The 22,711-nt window shown below is 34.5% G+C and overlaps 5 protein-coding genes across 9 annotated transcripts; 3 read left to right on the top strand and 2 right to left on the bottom strand.

Annotated features, from left to right (window-relative positions):
- Window positions 1-1,948: 1,948 nt before the first annotated feature.
- LOC102607496 (uncharacterized) lies at window positions 1,949-3,915 on the bottom strand. 2 transcript variants are annotated; one of them, XM_006489423.4, is made up of 2 exons: window positions 2,583-3,915; window positions 1,949-2,312 (listed from the first exon to the last, which is right to left on the bottom strand). In XM_006489423.4, exon 1 carries the CDS (start codon window positions 3,784-3,786, stop codon window positions 2,593-2,595), a length of 1,194 nt encoding a protein of 397 aa, XP_006489486.1. In that variant the 5' UTR covers window positions 3,787-3,915; the 3' UTR covers window positions 1,949-2,312; window positions 2,583-2,592. The 2 variants fall into 2 exon arrangements, with proteins under 2 accessions (XP_006489486.1, XP_052288389.1); XM_052432429.1 differs by having other exon boundaries at window positions 1,956-2,199.
- A 2,550-nt stretch (window positions 3,916-6,465) lies between these two features.
- LOC102626249 (ATP-dependent zinc metalloprotease FTSH 10, mitochondrial) lies at window positions 6,466-10,851 on the top strand. The gene is made up of 8 exons (XM_006488295.4): window positions 6,466-6,690; window positions 6,777-7,002; window positions 7,683-7,754; window positions 7,879-8,012; window positions 8,283-8,762; window positions 8,961-9,728; window positions 9,908-10,135; window positions 10,226-10,851. The coding sequence occupies exons 1-8, from the start codon at window positions 6,637-6,639 to the stop codon at window positions 10,697-10,699; spliced, it is 2,436 nt and encodes an 811-aa protein (XP_006488358.1). The 5' UTR covers window positions 6,466-6,636; the 3' UTR covers window positions 10,700-10,851.
- Window positions 10,852-11,992: 1,141 nt separating this feature from the next.
- On the top strand, window positions 11,993-13,863 carry LOC112499289 (uncharacterized). The gene is made up of 8 exons (XM_025102177.2): window positions 11,993-12,181; window positions 12,283-12,348; window positions 12,460-12,557; window positions 12,657-12,694; window positions 12,817-12,904; window positions 13,005-13,292; window positions 13,404-13,469; window positions 13,583-13,863. The coding sequence occupies exons 1-8, from the start codon at window positions 12,154-12,156 to the stop codon at window positions 13,736-13,738; spliced, it is 828 nt and encodes a 275-aa protein (XP_024957945.1). The 5' UTR covers window positions 11,993-12,153; the 3' UTR covers window positions 13,739-13,863.
- A 2,361-nt stretch (window positions 13,864-16,224) lies between these two features.
- On the top strand, window positions 16,225-18,906 carry LOC102624821 (hypothetical protein). Of its 2 annotated transcripts, none has more exons than XM_006488291.4 (9): window positions 16,225-16,463; window positions 17,120-17,201; window positions 17,290-17,355; window positions 17,470-17,567; window positions 17,680-17,717; window positions 17,795-17,882; window positions 17,979-18,275; window positions 18,424-18,489; window positions 18,611-18,906. In XM_006488291.4, the coding sequence occupies exons 2-9, from the start codon at window positions 17,141-17,143 to the stop codon at window positions 18,767-18,769; spliced, it is 873 nt and encodes a 290-aa protein (XP_006488354.1). In that variant the 5' UTR covers window positions 16,225-16,463; window positions 17,120-17,140; the 3' UTR covers window positions 18,770-18,906. The 2 variants fall into 2 exon arrangements, with proteins under 2 accessions (XP_006488354.1, XP_006488353.1); XM_006488290.4 differs by having other exon boundaries at window positions 17,089-17,201.
- An 84-nt stretch (window positions 18,907-18,990) lies between these two features.
- LOC102625489 (uncharacterized) lies at window positions 18,991-22,383 on the bottom strand. 3 transcript variants are annotated; one of them, XM_006488293.4, is made up of 11 exons: window positions 22,365-22,383; window positions 21,614-21,662; window positions 21,142-21,213; window positions 20,992-21,016; window positions 20,849-20,881; window positions 20,620-20,741; window positions 20,297-20,427; window positions 19,969-20,192; window positions 19,802-19,882; window positions 19,471-19,715; window positions 18,991-19,369 (listed from the first exon to the last, which is right to left on the bottom strand). In XM_006488293.4, exons 2-11 carry the CDS (start codon window positions 21,614-21,616, stop codon window positions 19,274-19,276), a joined length of 1,032 nt encoding a protein of 343 aa, XP_006488356.1. In that variant the 5' UTR covers window positions 21,617-21,662; window positions 22,365-22,383; the 3' UTR covers window positions 18,991-19,273. The 3 variants fall into 3 exon arrangements, with proteins under 3 accessions (XP_006488356.1, XP_006488355.1, XP_024957960.1); XM_006488292.4 differs by lacking the exon at window positions 22,365-22,383 and adding an exon at window positions 21,944-22,244; XM_025102192.2 differs by lacking the exons at window positions 20,992-21,016; window positions 22,365-22,383 and adding an exon at window positions 21,944-22,244.
- Window positions 22,384-22,711: the final 328 nt, after the last annotated feature.

Below are 22,711 nucleotides of genomic sequence, written 5' to 3'. Positions count from 1 at the left end.
AAGTCCACAACTTTGACAAGCATGTCCACAGAAGATCAATAACATCTTCTTAACATTGCAAACACCTATTTTCTAAATTCATGATGTTTTGGCACAATATTAAACACACTGAAAGCATGTCCACTGTAGCTAATGAAAACACTTTTCACAAGGATAACATGCCCCAATGAGGCCCATTTCTCATGCCAAACACAGAAACGTTAAGCCAAAGTATAAATATAGTTAAATAGATTGCTTTACTGTAGAATCACGAATTAAATGGAGATGAATCTTTAAATTCATCAGATATGGAGGGAATTCAAAATCTCAAGACCAAGTGCAACACACAAGAAGCATTGGTCATGCTAACTTGTATTTCTCACGCCCACATAAATGACATAAAAAATGCAAGAAAGTAAGAAGAAAGAAACCAACACATCTCTACTTGGAGAACTTGATAGAAGTGGGAAGCCAAAATAGGACCAATAACTCTGGTCTACTAGTCTGAAAAAACAAATATATAGTAAAGGACATACGATAAAGTGATGGCTAAAACACTCTCAGAAGAAAGAACCTCTGATTATTTCGCTCATGCCTCATAAAAAGAAAATGGTGGTAGAATGATAAAAAAATCAATAAATAATTCTATAAAGCCCTCTCACAGGCCAAGCAGACATAACGTAATGTTTTGGTCTGCTCTCTATCTATAAAGAGCCAAACAGCTTAAGTTTAGTCTAACGATGACTAAACTCTCACGCACACACAAATGACATAAAAAAAAAGCAAGAAAGCAAGAAGAAAGAAGCCAACAGATCTCTATTTGGAGGACTTGATAGAACTGAGAAGCCAAAATAGGACCAATAACTCTTGTCTACTAGTCCCAAAAAAAAAACAAATATACAGCAAAGGACATTTGATAAAGTGATGGCTCAAATGCTCTCAAAAGGAAGAACCTCTGATTATTTTGAAGTGATCCTTTTACAAGGACATCAAATTTGGGTGAGTGAGAGCGCAATATGTGGCGTACACCAGTTGGCCATAGAGTGAATGCGAGGTGGCTTCTACATTCTACTGGTCTTTTTATCTTTCTAAAATTTAGACAGCCGCTGTGTTAGTCAGCAAAGCTTATCAGTCATTGGAATGTTGGGCCCATTCTGATCACAGATGGGATTGCATGGTAAGCAGCTTTATGCTACAATAGTATGGCTCAGGTTTATGCTGACCAATGATATGAAGTCACACATCTTTCTTATGCCAATATGGCTTTGAGAATAATGGAAGGGATGAAGCCTCCGCCTACCAAAACATTGTTGATACTATATCTATGAAAAGCGAAGGGAGGTACTACTGCTCAGTCAAAGGAATAGACTTAACTGCAGGTTCATATCCAAGAACAATGATCCATATGCAATGAGAGTTAAAAAAAAAAAAAAAAGGTAGGTCAATAATTTCTGAGAAAGGGCAAGGCAGGTTAAGCATGAAGAAGGTGGATAGAAGCAAAGTTAATTGACCCGCATGTCGTTTTTTTTAGGCAACCAAATGAAAATGTCCAAACTCAAGTGGAGATTAGTTTGTTCATGCTACCATTCGCAAAAAACTATGAAGAAGAAGCTCGCTCACTTCTTGAAACTAATAAATATCAATATGGAAAAAGTGCAATGAGAAGCGTAATAAATTAAGCTTCCCGATCTTGATATTTAACTTATTTTCAAGCACTATCACATCTCAGAAATCCATCTCTCAGCAAAATTTCTAGATGCAATCAATTCAGTGGGTTGGTTGATTTCTTCAATTATTCATTTCTCAATGCAATTATAAAGTTAAGAAATGCAACGAAGCAGTAAAATGATTACAGCCCTTAGCACAGGCATGTTTGCACACATTCCAGAATAATAAGAGACTGTGAATAAAATTATTACTTGACGGTATCTGCATTTACGTCTTTTAAATGGGGCTTTCTACCAGGTTTCGCAAGTGCGTGTGTTATGCATGGATAAAAAAAACACCAGAAAAGAAATATAAATTCTGGGAATATAATAAAATACCTATATCATATCATATGCATGACTGTTGTATTTTCTAGATCTTGAACAAATTAATATGGTCTAGCTCCAGAAAGCAGCCATGACACAATAAATTTGATATTATTGTTACCTCTGGTATGCCTATGCGTCACTGTTGTTGTTAAACCACCAAATGGAGAATAATTTGTGCATAATTCTGTAAAGGAAAATGAAATCATGTTGACCAACACCCATGGCATATGAAAACCTTGAATTAGTCTAGGGTGGATAATCAGATCCATACTGCTGGCATTTTACAAACCCACATGCCTGCAGCCAAGGACACCACAAAAGCAAAGTGCCACAATTGCACAGCTAATATACTGAAGCCTCAACCATATAAAGAAAAAATGAAGAACATAAAAATCTATCAACTAGGCATATATAAATGGCTTTGAAAACAACCAAGAAATAGACGTGTGATATCAGAAAAGAGAGGTGCAGCTCTGTTTAATATAATCTAGCATTTCCATCCACATTTTGATGCTCAAATACTTGAGTTTATACATCCATTACAATTCATAAATAATTAGTGCATACCTGTGAGCCACTAGTAAACAAAGGGGATGAACTTGTGCCTAACTTTACTCGCATACTCCAAGTATCTTTCTCCAAAAGTCTCTACCATCAAAGCCTCCTCTAATTTTGCCTTCTGCTCATAATACACCAAACAAACCGCTACAAGAAATAGCAAGCTCAAAGGTGCTCGGAGTGCAATACAGTAAGTCACAAACAGTAGCATTGTCGAAGCATATATCGGATGCCTCACCCACCTATACGGTCCAAACTGCACAACTGCGGTTGGCACCACCACCTTCTCCGAATACTTTGCGAGATACAATGTTGAGTTATATTGCATTAGCAATGTCAACACTATCAAAATCCACATCCCTGCATTGTTCCATCCACCAGGAATCCTATGCAATTCTGGCCCTTCAAATGCCACAAGCCAATGGCCAGCCATGACACCAATAGTAAACAAAATGCGACACCATGTGGGAGTATTTATATCCCACCTGGGATCGTGCTCACGTGCATAATAATCACCATACAACCGTTTTCTTACACTAACATTGAAGAAAAAGAAGTAATGGTACACGAAAAAGAACACAAAAGGCCAACCTTCAAGGTAGCCATTGAAAACGGCTGGTGGCACCAATGTTAGCCAAGTAAACAATGAAGTAACAATAGCAAGTTGCTCAAATATGCTTGCTTCGCCAAGTGACTGCTTTCTGAAACAGTATAAGCCGTACACACCAAGGGCTATAGCCACATACCAAGGCCAAAACAACCAAGTCCAGCTAAAATACATCCAAAAAAATGGGTTTAAAACTAAATTCACAGTCCATTTAGTGGCTGCAATTGCAATGGATAAGATAGAAGACCACTTGATAATATCAAAAGGGGTTAACTTTAAAACGGCTGTCTTAATTTTATCAACACTTAGGTTTTTGAAGGGCTCTAGCCATGTCTTTTGGGAAGAATCGGGGCTTGCGGAGTCGGAAAGAGAGCATTTGACGGGAGATAAGAAACGGGTTCTTGATCTTTTCAGGGAAAAAATTAAACTTGGTTGAGTTTTGATAAGGTTAGGGCTTAGCCGGGAGTGAAAGCGGTGATTTGGTAGCTGGTTTTGTAATTGTAAGCGTTTGTTGAAATGCCTGAAAGAGATTTTTGGACTGTTTGTGAACGTGAAACCAAATGGAATGGTTCTCGAGTGGATAATAACTGATGTGGTGGCTTCCATGTTGTAAGTGAAGCAAGAAAGAACTTTCAATGGGAAGTATTATGAAATTCTTAATATCATTCGAGAGAAAAAAAAAAAAAAAAAAAAGCAGCGGCGAAAGAAAGCTGATAGCTCGCTCAGGTCCGAAGATGTGATCGTTTCAGTTAATGATCGGCGCTACTCATTTGTTTAGTAGATAATGGGCCTAAGTCAGTGTTTGGGCTACGTGCCTTCAAAGCCGCATTTGGTGTAGCCCAATAATGATGATAGAATGATTGCGTTCAGGTGTCTCTTAAGTACACTTACATAAATGAGAATCGGGCCCGTTCCCATCATGAGCCTACGAGAATACTTGGTCCCAGTGGACGTGTGCATTCTTTATGGGGCCCCAAAATTGAATAAGTCCGTACCGAAAAAAACATGCGTCTACCAAATGCCACCGTTTGCTGGTAGAGGTGGTAAAAATACCCGTCCGGTCTGGATTCGGGTGTTGTAGGTCGGGTAATATTTGGCCCGGGTATGAAGTCGGATCGGTCTTAGGCATCACTTGATAAATCCGGAACCCGAATTTTATTAAAAAAATTATAAAATATATATTATTTTAAATATTTTATATTTTATTTGACTTATTTATTATACATATATAAAGTTTTAAACACTTAAAATTTATATTTTCATGTCAAATTTTATTGAAATAAATTTAAAACTTATAAAATTACCAAAAAATAAAAAATATATACACATAAAATATTAAAAAATATAAAATCCAGGTACCCAGATTAAAACCCGGTCCGGACCCGGACCCGGACCGGTTGCATCCGGGCAGGGTCCGGTCATGGCAATACCCGGACCCGGCCCGAGGTTTTGCCATCTCTATTCGCTGGTGGTAGATTTTTCGCTCCAGATAACAAATTTTGATTTATTTTTCAATTTTTTTTTGTTTTCTGGTTATATTTAAGATCTTGTGTTCTTGTAAAGTAAATTTTGAAAGAATAATGAAAATTTTGTAACTGTTGTAGCATAAAATAGTTATAAGGAAGACATATCTTAATTCATGTGACTTGATAATGGAAACGAAGTTTGAGGACTATTTATAAGTTTCCTAAGATTTCATGAGCCTAGCATGAAATGTAGGGGATTTAGTGTTGATTTATTTAGCAAATTGTTTTTTGCTTAATTTTCTTTGAAAAAAAAAACAAACTTCATTTGATATTGTAGTTGAAATGTTGTAAATAACTTGTTTCATTAGTTGTAATAAAAATTGTGTTTTTGAAAAAAAAAATAGCGTTGATAGTTTTTTTTTTTTAAAAAAAAACTGCTTATTTTATAATCTATTTTTATAGTTGTTTTTAAAAACATAGTAGGGAATTATTTTTTATAAATAGCTTCTAAAATAAGCTTTTTAAAGTTCTTACTACAATTTTAATATTTGAACAAAATGATAATTACTGCATTTTTATAAGTTTATTTAAATCTTAATTATAACAACACACAATTTACCAAAAATTGGGTTGCTTTCCTAATATTGTAGTAGTTCAAAATCTATTTTTTTTAGTCTGATTTGAATCTTAAAAAAATGATTTTAGAATTGTAAAAATACAACAAAATACTATAATGATTCGGAATCAAACTAACTTCATTGAATATTTCCTCAACTCACACGTCTTATAGAAAATCTTGAAAGGGGAGCTTTTAAGACTTCTAAAAAATCTTTATGCCATTTCTATTAAATTCTATTGCTTAAAATACTCTTATCTTAATGCTAACACATAAATTAAAATTGATCATCTAGTCCTTTAGAGGAGTGTCAAAAACATCTACTCTTAATCAAAATTTATAGAAATAGGTACGTGTGTATATTCTGTTCGCACATTATAGTTTAGAACCAGCGTTGGAGGGAGCCAAACTGCCAAAGCACTATAAATATCTTTCCTGGCTGTCAATTATCCATATATATATATAGGGTAATTTTTAAAAATCTCCCCTGAGGTTTGAACTTGTTGCAAGTAAATGGTAAGAATTTATTTATTTATAAAAAATTTTCTACCGTCAGTTAATTTTAACATTGGCCGTTAGTTGACTGTGCAAAGACAATATTGCCTTTAACAACAGTTTGTAGACTGACATAACTAAAAAAAAATTAAAATTGTTGGCGCGAAAAGCACAAACCCTATTTTTTGACAATTTTATTCTTGTCAATTCTAAAGATTTACAATATCATAGGTAAAGATTATGACTATTTTATTTTCAAAATTTTAATTTTATCTTTTTTGAAGAAACTTTAATGAAATATCAATAATTTAAAAATAATTTTTTAAGTTTTTAATTTTATTTTTCTTGTAGGAACTTTATAGAAATATCAATAATTTAAAGAGGATTTTTCAAGTTTTTAATTTTATCTTTCTTGTAGGAACTTTAAAGAAATATTAATAATTTAAAGAGGGTAAAATAACCAACAATTTTAGTTTTTTTTTTTAGTTATGTCCGTCTACAAACTGTTGTTAAGGGTAATATTGTCTTTGCACAATTAACTAACGGTCAATGTTAAACTTAATTGATGGTAGGAGGTTTTTTATAAATAAATAGATTCTCGCCATCTACTTGCAACAAGCCCAAATCTCGGAAGATGTTTTTAAAAATTACTATATATATATATATATATTTTTTTTTTGTATTTTAAAGTAAGTCTTAAAACACGGCTAATATTATCTTGTTTGGCAAGTTAATACAGCATCATAAAAACACAGCACAACGGTTCGTCGCGTCCAAACACAACCTTGTTCCTCGTCAACAACAACAAAAAATACAAAACCTCTGTCACCAAATCGGTTTTCCAGAATTACTTTCATTTTGTTTTCCAGGATATAAATTATGATCTTTTCTAAGCTCGGGCGTTGCCTCACGCGATCATCTTCTCGTTCTAATGTAAGCCATTTTTTTCTTCTAATTTTTATTTAATTTTGTTCTTTTTTTTTTGGGTTTTGATCCTGTGTTTGTTTTTGAGTTGATAGAGTTTGTTGTACGGCGGCGGAGTGAGATCGGCGATTGTTGGCGGAGGGATTCCGCGGCTGCCACGTGTCACGGATGGATTAGTGGACGGAAGATTAGGGGTTTTGAGAGGATATTTAGCTGCAATAGGAGCTAAAAACGAGTCGAATTTATGGGATTTGAATCATGTTCTTGCAAACCCTGGGATTTACAGATTTTTCTCCAGTGAATCACCCAAGAATAAGAAAAGTAAGGATTTTATTTTATTTATTTATTTATTTTTCCGGTCAAAATGGATTGTTTTAATGGCTAGGCAATGTATAACTAGCGTAGTGGAAGTTATTTGATAGATTTTGGTAATGAAATGTTAGTATATTTGTGTTTTATAAGTGGGAAAAGTGCATTAGTTGATATTGGTATTGTGGTGTTAAAATTTTTTTGGGTTAGTGATTTGGTTGTCTTTTAATTTTGTTGGTTAGTGATTTGGTAGTCGTTTTACTTTGAACCAGATCTTTTTGTTTTTGGAGGCAAGGAAGTTGCATTTTAAGCAAAGTGTGAGGAGTTTTGATTGGGATCGAGTGAAAGTGATTATTTAAGGTAAACAAATAGGTCATTATGGGATGCTGGGGTAACCTGTAAGTTTAAATAAATTTTGAAGCAAGAGCTATGTAGTTACTGAATTCGTTCTAGAGGAGTTAACTGACAGTTTAAATTAAAAGCTAAATCTATTGGCTTTAGTGTTTGAGAAAGAAAAGTACTTTTCATACCCTTTGCAAGAGGTTTTTAGATCTGTAGTGAAGCAACTATTACGTTCAGAAGCAAAATCATAACCTGTAAACGTGAAAGAAGATTGGTCAGTTTCTGTACATTTTGTTCATGTGGTATGGTTTCTAAACTTTCTGTCTTGTGGGTTTTCTCTTTATTTACAGATTTTGAGAATTTCTACCCCAAAGAGAAGAAGGAAATACCAAAAGAGGATGAGCAGAAATCCGAGTCTAAAGGTGGCTATAATCACTTTTTAGTCTTTTGTATTCGCTCTCTATCCCCTTTTTGTCATTTGTGCATATGTTTTTAGTGATCAAAGCATTTAAGACCTGAAATCTTACTTATTATTTCCAATTTCAGAAGATTCAAATACAGATGATCATGGGAATTTTCAGGATACTTTCATGAAGCAGTTTCAAAATTTAATCACCCCTCTACTAGTGATTGCACTGTTTCTTTCTTCTTTTTCTTTGAGTCCTCGTGAGCAGCAACAAGTAAGTACTTCCATGTGTATACTTCATGGAAATTTTAAGTTGACAAATTCAAATAATGAAATATGGTAACATCATGTTTGGAACTACTAAAAGCAGGATAAGAGGCCTTTCTCTAATTTGTTTGTGCAATATATTAAGCTAATCAGTGACTATCAGATTGCTTCTCGTTTTCTTTTTTTTTTTCTAAGTTCACGTTATTCCTGATATGCATTTGATGATTATTTCTTCTAGGACTTCCTGATTATTTGATCTAATTTTTGTTCTTTACAGATTAGTTTTCAAGAGTTCAAAAACAAGCTTCTGGAACCAGGCTTAGTGGACCATATAGTTGTTTCTAATAAATCAGTTGCAAAGGTGTTTGTAAGAAGCTCACCACACAATCAAACAATTGAGGATGATTTCCATGGTCCTGTTAGCGGTACCCCTTCGAAAGGACATGGGGGTCAATATAAATACTACTTCAATATTGGCAGTGTTGAAGCTTTTGAGGAGAAGTTGGAGGAAGCACAAGAAACACTAGGGATTGATCCTCACGATTTTGTTCCTGTCACTTATGTCTCAGAAATGGTTTGGTACAATGAACTGATGAGGTTTGCACCAACACTGTTGCTTTTGGGAACCCTCATGTACATGGGTCGGAGAATGCAAGGTGGATTGGGTGTTGGCGGCGGTGGTGGGAAGGGTGCCCGTGGAATTTTTAACATAGGAAAAGCCCATGTGACTAAAGTAGACAAAAATGCCAAGAATAAGGTTAGACTTCTCATTCCCCAAACAGTGATTAGTCTCTTTCCCCTGTTAATGATAGCGCCCTTTGTTTCGCTGTCTTGAACAATTGACAGAATTTTTTCTTACTTTGTTTCCACTAATTATAAAACTGTCCTTTTAGGCAGGAAAACTTGTCAAGGTGCATATTCAACTCTTTTATACTTATAAATTGGGCTATGCCAGGTCTATTTCAGGGATGTTGCCGGATGTGATGAGGCAAAGCAAGAAATCATGGAGTTTGTGCACTTCCTGAAAAACCCCAGGAAGTATGAGGATCTTGGAGCGAAAATTCCAAAAGGTGCTCTCTTGGTAGGCCCTCCTGGCACAGGAAAAACCCTTCTTGCAAAAGCGACTGCCGGGGAGTCTGGTGTGCCTTTCCTGTCTATATCTGGTTCAGATTTCATGGAGATGTTTGTTGGTGTTGGGCCTTCTAGGGTGAGAAACTTGTTTCAGGAAGCAAGGCAGTGTGCTCCTAGTATAATTTTCATTGATGAGATTGATGCAATCGGTCGAGCACGAGGGCGCGGAGGCTTTTCAGGTGCCAATGATGAGCGTGAAAGCACTCTTAATCAATTACTGGTGGAAATGGATGGCTTCGGAACTACTGCCGGAGTAGTTGTGATTGCTGGCACTAATAGGCCTGATATTTTAGACAAAGCTCTATTGAGGCCTGGTCGATTTGATCGCCAAATTACAATTGATAAACCTGACATTAAAGGTCGTGACCAGATATTCCAAGTTTATTTGAAAAAGATCAAACTTGATCACGAACCATCTTATTATTCTCAGAGGCTTGCAGCACTCACTCCTGGATTTGCTGGAGCAGACATTGCAAATGTTTGCAATGAAGCTGCTTTGATTGCTGCAAGGGGTGAAAATTCACAAGTCACAATGGAACATTTTGAGGCAGCTATAGATAGGGTCATTGGTGGTCTGGAGAAGAAGAATAAGGTAACCCTTAGTTTTTTTTTTCTGGCATTAAATTATATGTTGGTGATGCTGAAAAGTTTTCTTCAATACGATATAGCTTTTTAAACTTTTTTGACCTCTGTGTTTTTAACTATCCCCAACTTTTTCTTCTTTTCCTAGTAATTAATGTGAGAAGTTACTTATGTTCATGTTTTTGATAGGTTATAAGCAAGTTGGAGCGCCGGACAGTTGCTTACCATGAATCCGGCCATGCTGTTGCTGGATGGTTTCTGGAACATGCAGAACCCTTGTTAAAAGTGACAATTGTTCCTCGAGGTACAGCTGCACTTGGATTTGCCCAGTATGTCCCTAACGAGAACCTTCTTCTGACAAAGGAGCAGCTTTTTGATATGACGTGTATGACCCTTGGCGGTCGAGCAGCTGAGCAGGTAGCTATGGACTTTCTTTGCTCCTTAGCCCTTTGATGGTATGAATAGTATCTTTTCTTACATATGCCTTTCCTTCCTCTTGAAATTCAGGTTTTGTTGGGGAAGATATCTACTGGAGCTCAAAATGACTTGGAGAAGGTAACAAAGATGACCTATGCCCAAGTTGCCGTGTATGGTTTTAGCGAAAAGGTTGGTCTCTTGTCTTTCCCACAAAGAGAAGACACATTCGAAATGAGTAAGCCATACAGTAGCAAGACTGGGGCAATCATAGATGCCGAGGTTCGAGAATGGGTAGGCAAGGCATATGTACGCACAGTCCAACTTATTGAGGAACACAAAGAGCATGTAGCTCAGATTGCCGAGTTATTGCTTGAAAAGGAAGTTCTTCACCAAGATGATCTGCTTCGAGTTCTGGGTGAACGGCCATTCAAATCCAGTGAGCTCACAAATTATGACAGATTCAAGCAAGGTTTCGAAGAGGAAGAGAAGAGCTCAGCGCCCCCAGAGACTGGAACCGTGGATGATGGTTCTTCACCACTCGAGCCTCAGGTTGCTCCGGCATGAGAAACCATGTAGGTTAAATGTTTGTAATTCATACTTGAGATGATTTTTTCTTTTTTTTTCCCCGCCCGTTGGAATTAGGGTACTCTGTAATTTGTAATCATATTCATAGTGTTCAATTTTTATTTAATTTTATCCCTAAGATCTTTCTGACAGATGAAGTCTCTATTTGTCAATTTGTAGACCCCGAGTTAAGCTGTTTTATTGACGTTCAGTTTTCTGGGCCCTAGCTCTAGAATCCTTGTAGAAAGCGTTGTACGTTGAAAAGTGAATCCATCTCACCTTCCTCTGATTTTCTTTCTAACGACATTCCTAGATGATGGATGTATCCTCCATTGAGCTAAGTAACATGGTCCCCGGAAATTCGGCATTCTTCTTCTTGTAAGCCTGAAATGCAGTCGCAGCCTATTCTTTTTATGAAAGAGAAACAAATGAACATTTTGATTCAAAACGTTTGCTCTTGGTCTCTATTATCTTTAAAACACCTAATCTTCAACCATTCTCTTGATTTGAATGCTGTGAGGGAAAATGACCAAAATCCCATCAAGTTCCCCAAAATTAATCATGTAGATTTAGCAAAAAAAAGTTCAAAAAAATAATAATAATAAAAGATTCTCCTCGTTTTCTTCTAAACAAGTGAGTAATAAAAGAAAAGAAAGAGCAGGTGAACGTGTAGATTCATGAATATATTTCCCCCCAATTTGCTGGTCAAATTAATTACGCTGCGAAGAATAAAGTGCAACACGCTTTAATTCTTAATTTGAATGGTGCTTAAATTGTGTTCCAAGTCCGACACGTGATTTTGCATGAAACTTTATTTTATAAAAGATGTGACATGGGTTAGTTGGTAGTTAACATTATATGAGGTTGGTTTAAGGCAGAAAAAGAAATGCATTCCTTTGATAATTAGATACATTTCCGAACTATTTATTATAAATAACTATATCTTTGTTTATTTTAATAAATACATCATCAATTCTTTACACGAAGCACTATTAAATTATGGTTCAATTATTGTGGAAGGAAAATGACCCAGTTCGTGTGGACACCCCATGCAACAAAGCATAAGTTATGACCCCTCAAAACAATACTTTGAGACTTGATGACTTCTAGAACATATATTTAAAGAATTTGTAATTTCATTATTAACTTGGTCTTTGATTGGAAGTCTCCAATCTCCAACCGAGTCTTCAACCATTTGGAAATGGAAGGTCACATTCAAAAAGACGAGGCTATATTCACACAAATTAATAATTAGAGGACCAATTTATATATATGCATATGATCTTCCTGTCTCCTTCCATATCAAATTTTCAACAAATATTTTTGTCATATATAAGTCTATCATCTCCTTCATCTTCTGTGTCTCAGCTCATTGTTCCTGATCTCTCTTGTTGAAAAACTCTCAGTATTTTTCATTTCATTACATTTATTGAGATTTTTAAGATTCTTAAAAAATGACAAAATATGAGTGTCTTCTATTTGGTAAGCCTTTCAATGCCAAAAACTATACTATTAATGGTTTATATATATATATATATATATATATTGTCATACATGTAACTGAAAATTACATTGTTTTTTAGATGTTGACGACACACTTTATTCTCATAGTTATGGTTTCTCCAACAAATGCTCCAAAAATATTGAAGGTAATTATATTATGATGCTTACGGATATAACTTGGTCATCTAATTCTTTCTTCAAGTTGTTTCCTTGTTTAATAAATGTATAACGAGTTTTTACAAACTCACTCTGTGTAGAATATATGATTCAAAAGCTCGGCATAGAGGAAAGTGAAGTTTCTGAATTCAATAGGGTACTTTACAAAAACTATGGCACATCAATGGCTGGTCTCAAGGTATACTCTATACGTAACTTAATATACTCTCTTGTTCATATATATATATATATATATATATAAACTGATGTAAATGCTGTTATTATTGTAAATTTGCAGGCTATTGGCTATGACTTTGACAATGATGACTATCACAGGTAACATTATTTTCCTTTCTAGTTGTATTGATCACTTCAAGCCTTAGGGCAAATCTTAGGGGAATAAGTGTCCTTTTCCCTTTGTTATATTATAACTTGTAATGTGTTTTCTATTTTTACAGTTTTGTTCATGGGAGATTACCGTATGAGAACCTGAAACCAGATCCTGTTCTAAGAAATCTTCTACTTAGCCTACCTATCCGAAAAGTTGTAAGCATCTCCCCAGCCTCAATGTCAGACACAAATGATGATGAACTGGTCAGGTTTATTAAAAATTTTATCCTTATGATAATTGCAATGCATATGACAGATCTTTTCAAATGCGGATGAGATTCACGTGGCTAAAGTTCTAAGAAAGCTTGGATTAGAAGACTGCTTCGATGGGATTGTAAATTTTGAGAGCCTCAATCCCAACAACAAAACCAGTAACAATTTTGATGGGGGTTATCTGGTGCGCAGCGGGTCAAGAACTGCAATTAATCTTGATGCTACGAATGGTTACTCATCAGTTCTTCCAAAGAGTCCAATTTTTTGCAAACCCTTTGAGGATGCATTTGAACAAGCTTTCAAAATAGCTAACATCAACCCTCATAAAACAGTAAGATTACATAACCTTATCATTCTAATTAATTTACTTTAAAAATCCCATAAATGCTATATATCATCAAGCACTTGTCTATAATGCGAGTACGGTTTGGCATTGTTTCAGCTGTTCTTTGACGATAGCACCCGCAACATAGAGTGTGCAAAAAGCATTGGCCTCCATACTGTGTTGGTAATTAAGTTCAGAAATTAACATTATTGTCAATTCCTGAAGAAACTTCTTTTGATCATAATTGATTTTCCTTTTTCATCAACTAATTATGTATGTACACAATACGGTAACAGGTGGGTACTTCGCGGAGAACAAAGGGTGCTGATTATGCATTGGAGAGCATTCACAATATCAGGGAAGCGTTTCCAGAACTATGGGATGCCGATGAAATTTCCAAAAATATCAAATGCTCAGAGAATGTTGCAATTGAGACTCCAGTCACGGCCTAAATGTATTATTATTAGTTAGCCCAGATCTTTTAATGTTCTTATTTTCCTGTGAATTTGCATATCTTCAGATCTCTATGTGATGATCAGAACATAATAAAGCCTGCAATATAATTTTGTGAGACAAAGAGAGGTTAAGCAGCATGCATTTGAAGAAAATATGTCTTCACTTCTGAGAAGCTTGTGGTTAAAGAAAATAAAAGGATTAATAATTATATAAGGCCATACTATTTTGTCTTGGCAAATTGAATACATCCACGGTGCATAAATGTCCAAAATTTGAAATGAATAAAATGTACATGTTAAGAATTAATGGCTAAGCAATATAACATTAATGGAGCTAACGTGGGCTGTCTCGATCTAGCTAGCTCTAATTTACACTCTATAATGAAGAAATAAAAAAGTACATATCTGTTGCTGCTGAGTGCTGACCATCACAACTGCAAAGCTAATGAGAGCAGAATAATGGCTTTTATACATAAATGCACAGCAGCACAAGGATGCCCCAAAACAGGCAACCATTTCTTTGTCATTCAAATGATCACTGTTTCACTGTTTAATTTGAAGCAGCATAGCGTTGTTACCCTAGAAGAAGAATCACTGTATTGTGATTTGTGAGCATCATCCATCGCCAATCAAATAATTAACGACAACTCGTGAATATAAGTCCGTAACAAGTCGGTGTGGCTGCTTGCTGTTGCAGGAAAATTAATTTAAATTTTCCACTTTAGTTTGTTTGTTTTCAATTAATCAGTAGGTCTGCTTTGTTCACATTGAAATTCAATGAAAGCTGAGGAGGTCAAATTACCAATCTCTACAAACGTCTCTACTTTCTTGTATTTTACACTTACTTCATATCTCAACTTATAATTAACGTGCAATGTCTGGTATGTGGTATAGTTGAGGAACACGTTAATAATAATAAAGATTAAAGAAGTTGCTCTTTTCATCTTTCACTCAAATCACACAAAGGGTTTGCAAATCTTGTTCTTTCCACAATTTTTATATCCATAAGAGAGAAGTTGTCAATACAAAACTCGATCAAGTTTATGAGAGAGCTTAATCTTCACAATCCACAGGGTTCTCAATTCCATTTATTGAAAAAAAAAAAAAAACTATTCTAATGCGTCATTGGTGATTTCAAAAAGTTCGTTAATCTAAATAAATGGGTTCCTTCATTTTGTAAATTTCTCAAAAACGGATATAATTTGTTCATGTTTTTCTACTAGATCCAAACCCATTTTGAATTGATTGGAATTCTCATAGTAAATGTTTGTTTGGTGTGATTTATTTAACAGTTATAAGTATTTATTTAATTTTATAAGTTCTTATAAAGTTATTTTTTTTATTAATAAAAGCTCAAATTTTAATTTTTTAAGAGTTGAAATGGTAGAATTTATTTAAAGAGTTAAATTGTGCAAAATACTTCAAATTTATTTCACAATCTTAGTTTATTTTCTTTTATAATTTTTAATAAAAATTCTCATGGACAACTAAGTGTCTCAAATATTTATGGTAAAAACTCTACTTGTAAAAATTCTAAAAGTAAATTTCTATTTAAATAAATTATATTTAAAAAATTTATATCAAACGGAGCCTTAAATACTAAATAGTAATGTTGAACATCCATCAAGTTGAGCTTTCGAAGTGGAGCTTCTACAAGCAAATTCTTTCTTAACTAATAAATTTCTATTGTTTAGTTTTCAATTATAATTTTTGTAAAACTATATAGTTATTTTAATAGATAAATTTCTACCGGATATGTTGTGAACTAAATTAAATAATTTTTTTTTGAAGTACGGTAAAGATATTTCAAAATAGTTCAACTTTGTAATAAAGTTTTATAACTCTCAAAATTACAAAATTTGAATCTCTCAATAAAAATAAAATAATTTTTTTCTTTAATCATACCAATGGATGTTTACTCTAGTGGGAGAACCCTTGTACTCACAATGTGTGAGTACAATAGTTTGAGTCTCCATAAAAATATTATGGGATTTCTTTTAATACTAACTCAATTTTAAAATAATTATGTAGAAACAATTTTCTCTTTTATAAAATGTGAGTGGAGCATATACTTCTCGAATATTAAAGAAAATTTACAGTCTTATTCTTTACGAAATGTGAGTAAACATAAACTTTTCAAATATTAAAAAGATTTAAAAATCTAAATAATGCTTCAGAAAATTAATGTACTTGAGATAGCTCTTTGACCAGTAAAGAAGTAAATATCAAATGGGCAGAAAGTCCAGTAATGTTAAGGGAGATGCATGTTACGTAATACACAGGGACCTATTTGATGCGAATGGATAATTTAGGCCCTTATTGAAGTGAACATAAAAGAAATGGATTAGTTTGTAATTATGCAAGTGACTCCGGTTGTGGCCAACCGCGTTCGCTTACTCGAGGGAACACAACGTGTCGATATGAGAAGCACTAGTGGGTAGTCTTTAAAAACGTCATGTTAAAGTGAAAAAAGTCGCAGCTCCGACTTTTAAGGCAGTGGTGGGATTTTCAAGTCCAATGACAATGAAACATTACGCAGACTGACACTTTTGTCCCTTCTACGGTTTCTCTTCTGCTAAACTCATAAAGCATCATTACTTTTTTACTCATTTCCATTTCTTCTCTTATTTAAGGCTCGCTGTTTTAAACAACGAAATCTCTCTCTTTGCATTTCCCTTTTCTTCAGCATCCGTTAAGAACACATTGCTCATTTTCCAGTCAGGTAATGCTCTGCCTCTACTCTGCTCTTATATCACTGCTTATTCAAAATCTTCTTTCTTTGGTGGGTCGTTTTAGTTCTTTCACATTTTAGTACCATTTGTAACATGCTTATAGTTTTAGTGATCTGGTGCTTTAACGGCTGTAGATTTCATCTGGGGTGTTTTTTTTTTTTTTTTTTTGGTGAGTTTAGTACATTCAAGAATTAATTTGTTGGTTGGTAAAAAACTGTTCTTTACCTTTTATTTTGGTGGGTTGTTTTGTTTTCTTGCACATTTTGGTACCGTTTGTTAAATACCTATAGTTTTAGTGATCTGGTTTTTGATTGGGGTAGATTTTGATCTGGCGTGGTTTTGCTTATTCATATCTGTTTCAAAACTCTATTTCATTCTAGAGTTAATTGGTTGAATCGATGGTTTGGGGTTCTGTTTGATAGGTGGTGCTTGTGGTTACAGATTTATTGATGAAGTTTCAGGATTTGTGGTTCTATTTCATCTTCCGAAAGACATTATAGCTAGTCTCATGGAATTTACGTGTCAAAATTTCTGATAATTATGCTCGACAACTTTCAGAACTCCTTTTCTGATCTACATGTGCTATTGCTGCTAAAATTTGCGTTTCTGTGCCAGTAACTGTAGCTGCGGTAATTTTCCTTTGCAGTTTGAGTTCCTTTAGCTTAAAATGGAATACAAGAATGAGAACAAGCAGGTTTCAAACCAAAAATATGATTGTCTCTTATTTGGTAAGCTTTGATGTGTACATCATTTTTCGTGTTTTAATTTGACTGCTGTTGAAGGTTGACATTATTGGTTGCTATATTTGAATTTCAGATCTAGATGACACCATTTATCCTCTGACTTCTGGATTGTCAAAAGAAGTGACCAAGAATATTCAAGGTATCCCATGCATAATAGTTTGTTTTTTTCCTTTTCATCAAATCAATTAAATTTATTTTATTCTTAAGAAAACTATGACAAATTCCATGGCTTTTCTGTTATTTACTTCTCTAGAATATATGCTCCAAAAGCTTTGCATCGAGGAGGCTAAAGTCCCTGAATTGTGTGTTTCTTTGTACAAATTCTATGGGACAACATTGGCAGGTCTTCGGGTATGACTAAGTGTTCTTTTCTTTTTTCTTTTTTTCTTTTTTGGGGTGAATATTGAAACTTCAGCATGTTGACAGTCGTTTGTCATGGTTTTTTTTTTTTTCCTTATTATAGGCTATCGGCTATCAGTTTGACTGTGATGACTTCCACAGGTATGCACTTTAGCTTCCAGTACGTTTGTGTAGTTGAGGTATAAAGCACCCAACCTCGCATTATCTATGTTTTACAGTTATGTTCATGGGAGATTGCCCTACATGATGCTAAAACCTGACCCTGTTTTAAGGAATCTTTTGCTTAGTCTGCCCATTCGGAAAGTTGTGAGTGTCTTTTCTTTTTGCTTATAGATAACTTGTTCTTATTTTTTTTACTCATCTTTTCTCTTCAAATGACGATGGTGTTCTCGCCTTTTGTAGATTTTTACCAATGCAGATAAAACTCATGCTGCTAGAGTGCTTAGCAGGCTTGGTCTGGAGGATTGCTTTGAAAGAATTATATCCTTTGAAACTTTGAATTCCACGGACAAAGGCACTGTTCTGGTGGATCAGGATGCCTCTGAATCCGAAAGACCTACTGAATTATTTGACATCGATGATTATTGTTCTCGTCCCAATGCTGATCTCGAACTTCCAAGGACTCCAGTTGTCTGCAAACCTTTTGAAGAAGCATTTGAACAAGTTTTTAAGATTGCCAACATCAACCCTCGGAAAACTGTAAGATGATTTAGCATTTTAACCAATTCTTTGCCTTCACAAATTGATTCAGACCTTATATTAGGAATGTGCTATTTGCACATTCTTCATGTTTCTGCTCTATCATCTGTAATTATCCACTAACTAATTATTATATCTTTCATCGCAGATATTTTTTGATGACAGTATTCGTAATTTAGAGACTGGTAAAAGATTGGGGCTTCATACTGTATGGGTAAGCGAGGCTGCTGATGTTGCTTAGAGTTTTCTTTTCAATTTTCTCATGTTCTTGCTTAGCTACCTACAGAAGTACTCATTTTTTCCTTTCCCTTAAATTTTCATGATATGGGAAATAGGTGGGAACTTCCCACAGAGCTGAAGGTGTGGACTATGCATTAGAGAGCATCCACAATATCAAGGAAGCATTGCCGGAGCTCTGGGAAGTTGCTGGTGAGAATTCAGAGAGCATCAGCTATTCAGGAAAGGTTTCCATCGAAACATCGGTCATTGCTTAGGCATTTACTGATTAAACTGAATAAAATATGTAATAGGTATTTCTGCCATCATTTCAAAAAAATTATCACTGTTTATGTAATAGGTATTTCTGCCATCATTTTTAAAAAATTAAGTTATCACTGTTTTCACCTGAACATTTCTCTTTCTCAATATTTTTGTTCTGTCCTTGAATCTCCAGAATATGATATGTGAAAGAATGTGTACATACACAAAACGTGAGTAATCAAACATAATGTTATAAAACCACTGTTTTCACCTGAGCATTTTTCTTTCTCAATATTTTTGTTCTGTCCTTGAATCTCCAGAATTACTGACATGTGAAAGAATGTGTACATACACAAAACTTGAGTAATCAAACATAATGTTATATGCCCAAGGCGCTTAACTGTCTGTGCCCATACCAGTTCAGGGGTTTACAATTACAAACAATATAATGATAAGTGCAAGCAAAGAATAGATGTGCTGAACAGTGAACACCCTCAAGGTACGGATCTTGAACAATGTCAACCTCTCAGTGAATACTTCTTCCCAGTGAATGCTTGGAACTTTGGTTTTTCCTCGACCTGAGGTGGCTCCCCACTGCTGCTTTTTGGCAGAACCTGAAGTACAAAAGGAAAATCAATTGATGAATTTAAGGATCAGCTAATCAGCAGTTATAGAATCAAATTATTACAAAAGATAATTTCAACAGAAAACATACTTTTGGGGTTCCATTTGAAGATTGGTTTGCATTTGAACCAAATATGAGTTTTCCAGATTTCTGACGAGATGAAGCACTTGATGACTTGGAACCGTTAATCCCATTGGCAGCATTTTGTTGAGGATTGTCAATCAGTGGAGAGGAAGGTGATACGGCGGGCTGCGTTGAGGATTTTCCATTTAAGCGTCTGCCAGAACCGGTAAATGGGCTGAACTTGGCAATCTTTTTTGGAGGTTCTTCTTTTACTGAAAGATAAGAATTAATGGTCATTTGTAAACCCAAAATTCAGATTAACAGATATCAAAAAGAGACATTTTAAGGGGATAAAAACCTTCAGGTGGTGTCCTGTTTGACAGAGAAGATGATGAAGGTTTTTCTGGTCCTTTAAAATCAAGAGGAGGCTCTTCTTTTACTGAAAGATAATAATTAATGGTCATTTGTAAACCCAAAACTCAGATTAACAGATATCAAAAAGAGACATTTTCAGGGGGTAAAAACCTTCAGGTAGTGTCCTGTTTGACAGAGAAGATGATGAAGGTTTTTCTGGTTCTTTAAAATCAAGAGGAGGGATAAAGTCCACCTCACAGTCTGTTTCAATTATACTGACAGCCGTGGATGGCTTTGTTTCGACTACATTAATGTAATACTTCTTATTGTTATAAGGAACCATGATAGTGTCACCAGTGGTTAAGCAAGAGTAGCTTCTCAATGTAGTCTCCAAGCTGCAAGTCAACACAATGCAAAAAGGTTGTCAAATGGGCATAAGGGAAAATATGGCTCTCATAGCTATCTTGTAGAAAAGGAGATGACAGAGCAATAAACTAACACGGCTTTTGGATTGGAGATGTCTAAAAAATCCTTCGTGTGAGGCTGCAGTTTCACATAAGATCCCTTTGCTAGGCTGGCATTCTTAACTTCCACAATATCTCCCTCTTGTAGTAGCATGTTTTCCATCATCTGAAATCAAGAAGATAAGCATGACAAATATCAACAAAGAAAGAACCTGATGATTTTCATGTTTACAAATTTCAGCTTGCTGCTCATTTTCTCACTTCAAAGAGATGAAAGGAGCTGATTTAGTTTATTTGCAACGTCATCAAGAAAGAGACCACCATACTTATGAACAATTAGAAAATTGCAAAAGCTTACCCAGTATGGCAAGTAAATCAGACCCTCATCTGCAATGAACTCCATGACTCCACAATAAGTGACCCGCCCAGCAGAAGTATTACTCAATTCAAACAACATAGGATACTCAATATGCAAATAGGCTGGAGAGAATTATATAATTATGTCAAGCAAGATCCCAACAAAATGCAGCAGCCAGAACACAGAATGAAGATAAGGCTAAAAGCAGACTTCTCTTCTTGGTACTTACCGAGGCGATCAAGAGCTGATGGTGGCATGACAACTGGAAGCAATAACAAATCTTATGATCAGTTAATTCAAAACACTCAGGAAAAAAAATTACCTATTTATTAGGTGAAACATCATAGAACTTGTTGAAGAGGATATACGTACTTTTATCACCATTTTCCAGATGTGGCTGCAAAGATTTTAATTATTTTGACACACAAAACACCATGGGATATTACCAATAATATCTCCTTGTATAGAACAAAAGAAGGAAAATCAAATTGAATTCCATTCGCTATAAACACTACTCTTTACCTTATCAATGAAAGAAATAGGGTAACAACGGTACTTTCTTTCAAATGCTGCATCGTGATGGTTTTCATAAGCCTGAAATCTCCGACATACATGATCAGAAGTAAAAAACAAAAACAAAAATAAAGAGCAACAAAGAAATTTGACAAGCTAAATATAATTTCCAGTTAGGCTTCTGTTCATTATTGAAAATATGAAGTTAAAATGCAAGATTAACGTTTAGACCCACCAGCAAGTTATAACTGTGAGTGTTTAATACATATCTGATACGTAGCCACTCATTCAAATGATCAAAAGCTAACCAACAAGTAAATTGATGATAAACATGTATTCATGGTTTTTGGGGGTGGCGGGGGAACTGATCAAGATATAATCAACAAAATACAAACCATATTCACAATCCGATTTTGTCCCCAAACTTTACAAATCAACAAACATAAACTACAACAAAGACAATGATGAACCATTAACACACCATGATCACCGAGTCAGAGAGCTAATACCCACTTGAGGACTTTGAAAATCTGCACAAATTCTCAACATAATAAACAAGTGAGTAGACACAAAATACCCAGTTCTAAAGTTCATGTCATGATCAACCAAAACCAATATAAACTAACTTGAGAATCATCAAAAGATTAATTCTGAAACATCAAATCATATACATTCAAGTACCCAGAAGATATATCATATTAAACAAAAGTGAAAGATGAGAATGTCTATAACTTTATATCAACGTGACATAACAAAACATGGGATTTTAGAGTTATGGATTGTTGATCAAGAAAGAGTGAAAAAGAACAACCTTTGAAATTTGAAAAAAATTAAAAAGTTGGCAACTTCAAAGGAATTTCAAAGGAAGAGTGGTCTTTGGAGGTTAAATATAGGTTGACAGAGCGGCTATATTCGAGTTCGAGGCGATGTTGTGCGTAGTCTGTTCGGTTCCCTAGTACACACCGGAATCATAGTACTCCTTAAACGTAACTATTCGATTCTTAACTCAATCCCACTTCAATTGTGAGTAGTAATAAATTATATGTATATACACATACAAGAGATTTCATCTTTATCGCTAAAAAATTTTCAACGGGACAAAAATTCAGTGTTGAATTTAAATTTTTACTGACCACTGAACCGATAGTTGTTAAATAAGAAAAATAAAAACAATAAAAACATAAAATAGATCTTAACTATTGATTATTTACTTAACAGAAATAAAAGTTCACCATTGAATCTTAATACATTTTATACACCTATGTACTATTGTTTTTTTATTTTAATTTTTCAATAGACAAATTAACAGTTAATTTGTTAATATCACAATTGTCAATTACATTATAATGTAGGTAGTTTGCAATGTAATAATTCAACCCAAAAAGTCACTACACATACGTTCCAATCATGGCCTAAGTCGCAGGTCTTATTTTAACATATAAATTTGATGTGAATTTAAATTTTTTATGTATAACAATTATTTCTTTTACATTTACCACATAAATCCATTGAAAAATATTCAATCGTAATATATTTTTATTTTTGTACATTAAAAAAGAATTTTAATTTGTTTAATTTT

This window comes from Citrus sinensis, chromosome 8 (assembly GCF_022201045.2).
Source record: "Citrus sinensis cultivar Valencia sweet orange chromosome 8, DVS_A1.0, whole genome shotgun sequence".
NCBI lineage: Eukaryota > Viridiplantae > Streptophyta > Magnoliopsida > Sapindales > Rutaceae > Citrus > Citrus sinensis.
This window is presented reverse-complemented; position numbering and strand designations above follow the sequence as displayed.

Coding starts and splice junctions, on each gene's coding strand:
- LOC102607496 (XM_006489423.4), bottom strand. CDS start 3,786: ATGGAAGCCACCACATCAGTTATTATCCACTCGAGAACCATTCCATTT.
- LOC112499289 (XM_025102177.2), top strand. CDS start 12,154: ATGACAAAATATGAGTGTCTTCTATTTG. Junction 12,182..12,282: donor ATATGAGTGTCTTCTATTTG/GTAAGCCTTTCA, acceptor ATTGTTTTTTAG/ATGTTGACGACACACTTTAT. Junction 12,695..12,816: donor GACAATGATGACTATCACAG/GTAACATTATTT, acceptor CTATTTTTACAG/TTTTGTTCATGGGAGATTAC.
- LOC102626249 (XM_006488295.4), top strand. CDS start 6,637: ATGATCTTTTCTAAGCTCGGGCGTTGCCTCACGCGATCATCTTCTCGT. Junction 7,003..7,682: donor ATCACCCAAGAATAAGAAAA/GTAAGGATTTTA, acceptor CTTTATTTACAG/ATTTTGAGAATTTCTACCCC. Junction 8,763..8,960: donor ACAAAAATGCCAAGAATAAG/GTTAGACTTCTC, acceptor GGGCTATGCCAG/GTCTATTTCAGGGATGTTGC.
- LOC102624821 (XM_006488291.4), top strand. CDS start 17,141: ATGGAATACAAGAATGAGAACAAGCAGGTTTCAAACCAAAAATATGAT. Junction 17,718..17,794: donor GACTGTGATGACTTCCACAG/GTATGCACTTTA, acceptor TATGTTTTACAG/TTATGTTCATGGGAGATTGC. Junction 17,883..17,978: donor GTCTGCCCATTCGGAAAGTT/GTGAGTGTCTTT, acceptor CGCCTTTTGTAG/ATTTTTACCAATGCAGATAA.
- LOC102625489 (XM_006488293.4), bottom strand. Junction 19,883..19,968: donor AAACAGGACACTACCTGAAG/GTTTTTACCCCC, acceptor ATTATCTTTCAG/TAAAAGAAGAGCCTCCTCTT. Junction 19,716..19,801: donor AAACAGGACACCACCTGAAG/GTTTTTATCCCC, acceptor CTTATCTTTCAG/TAAAAGAAGAACCTCCAAAA.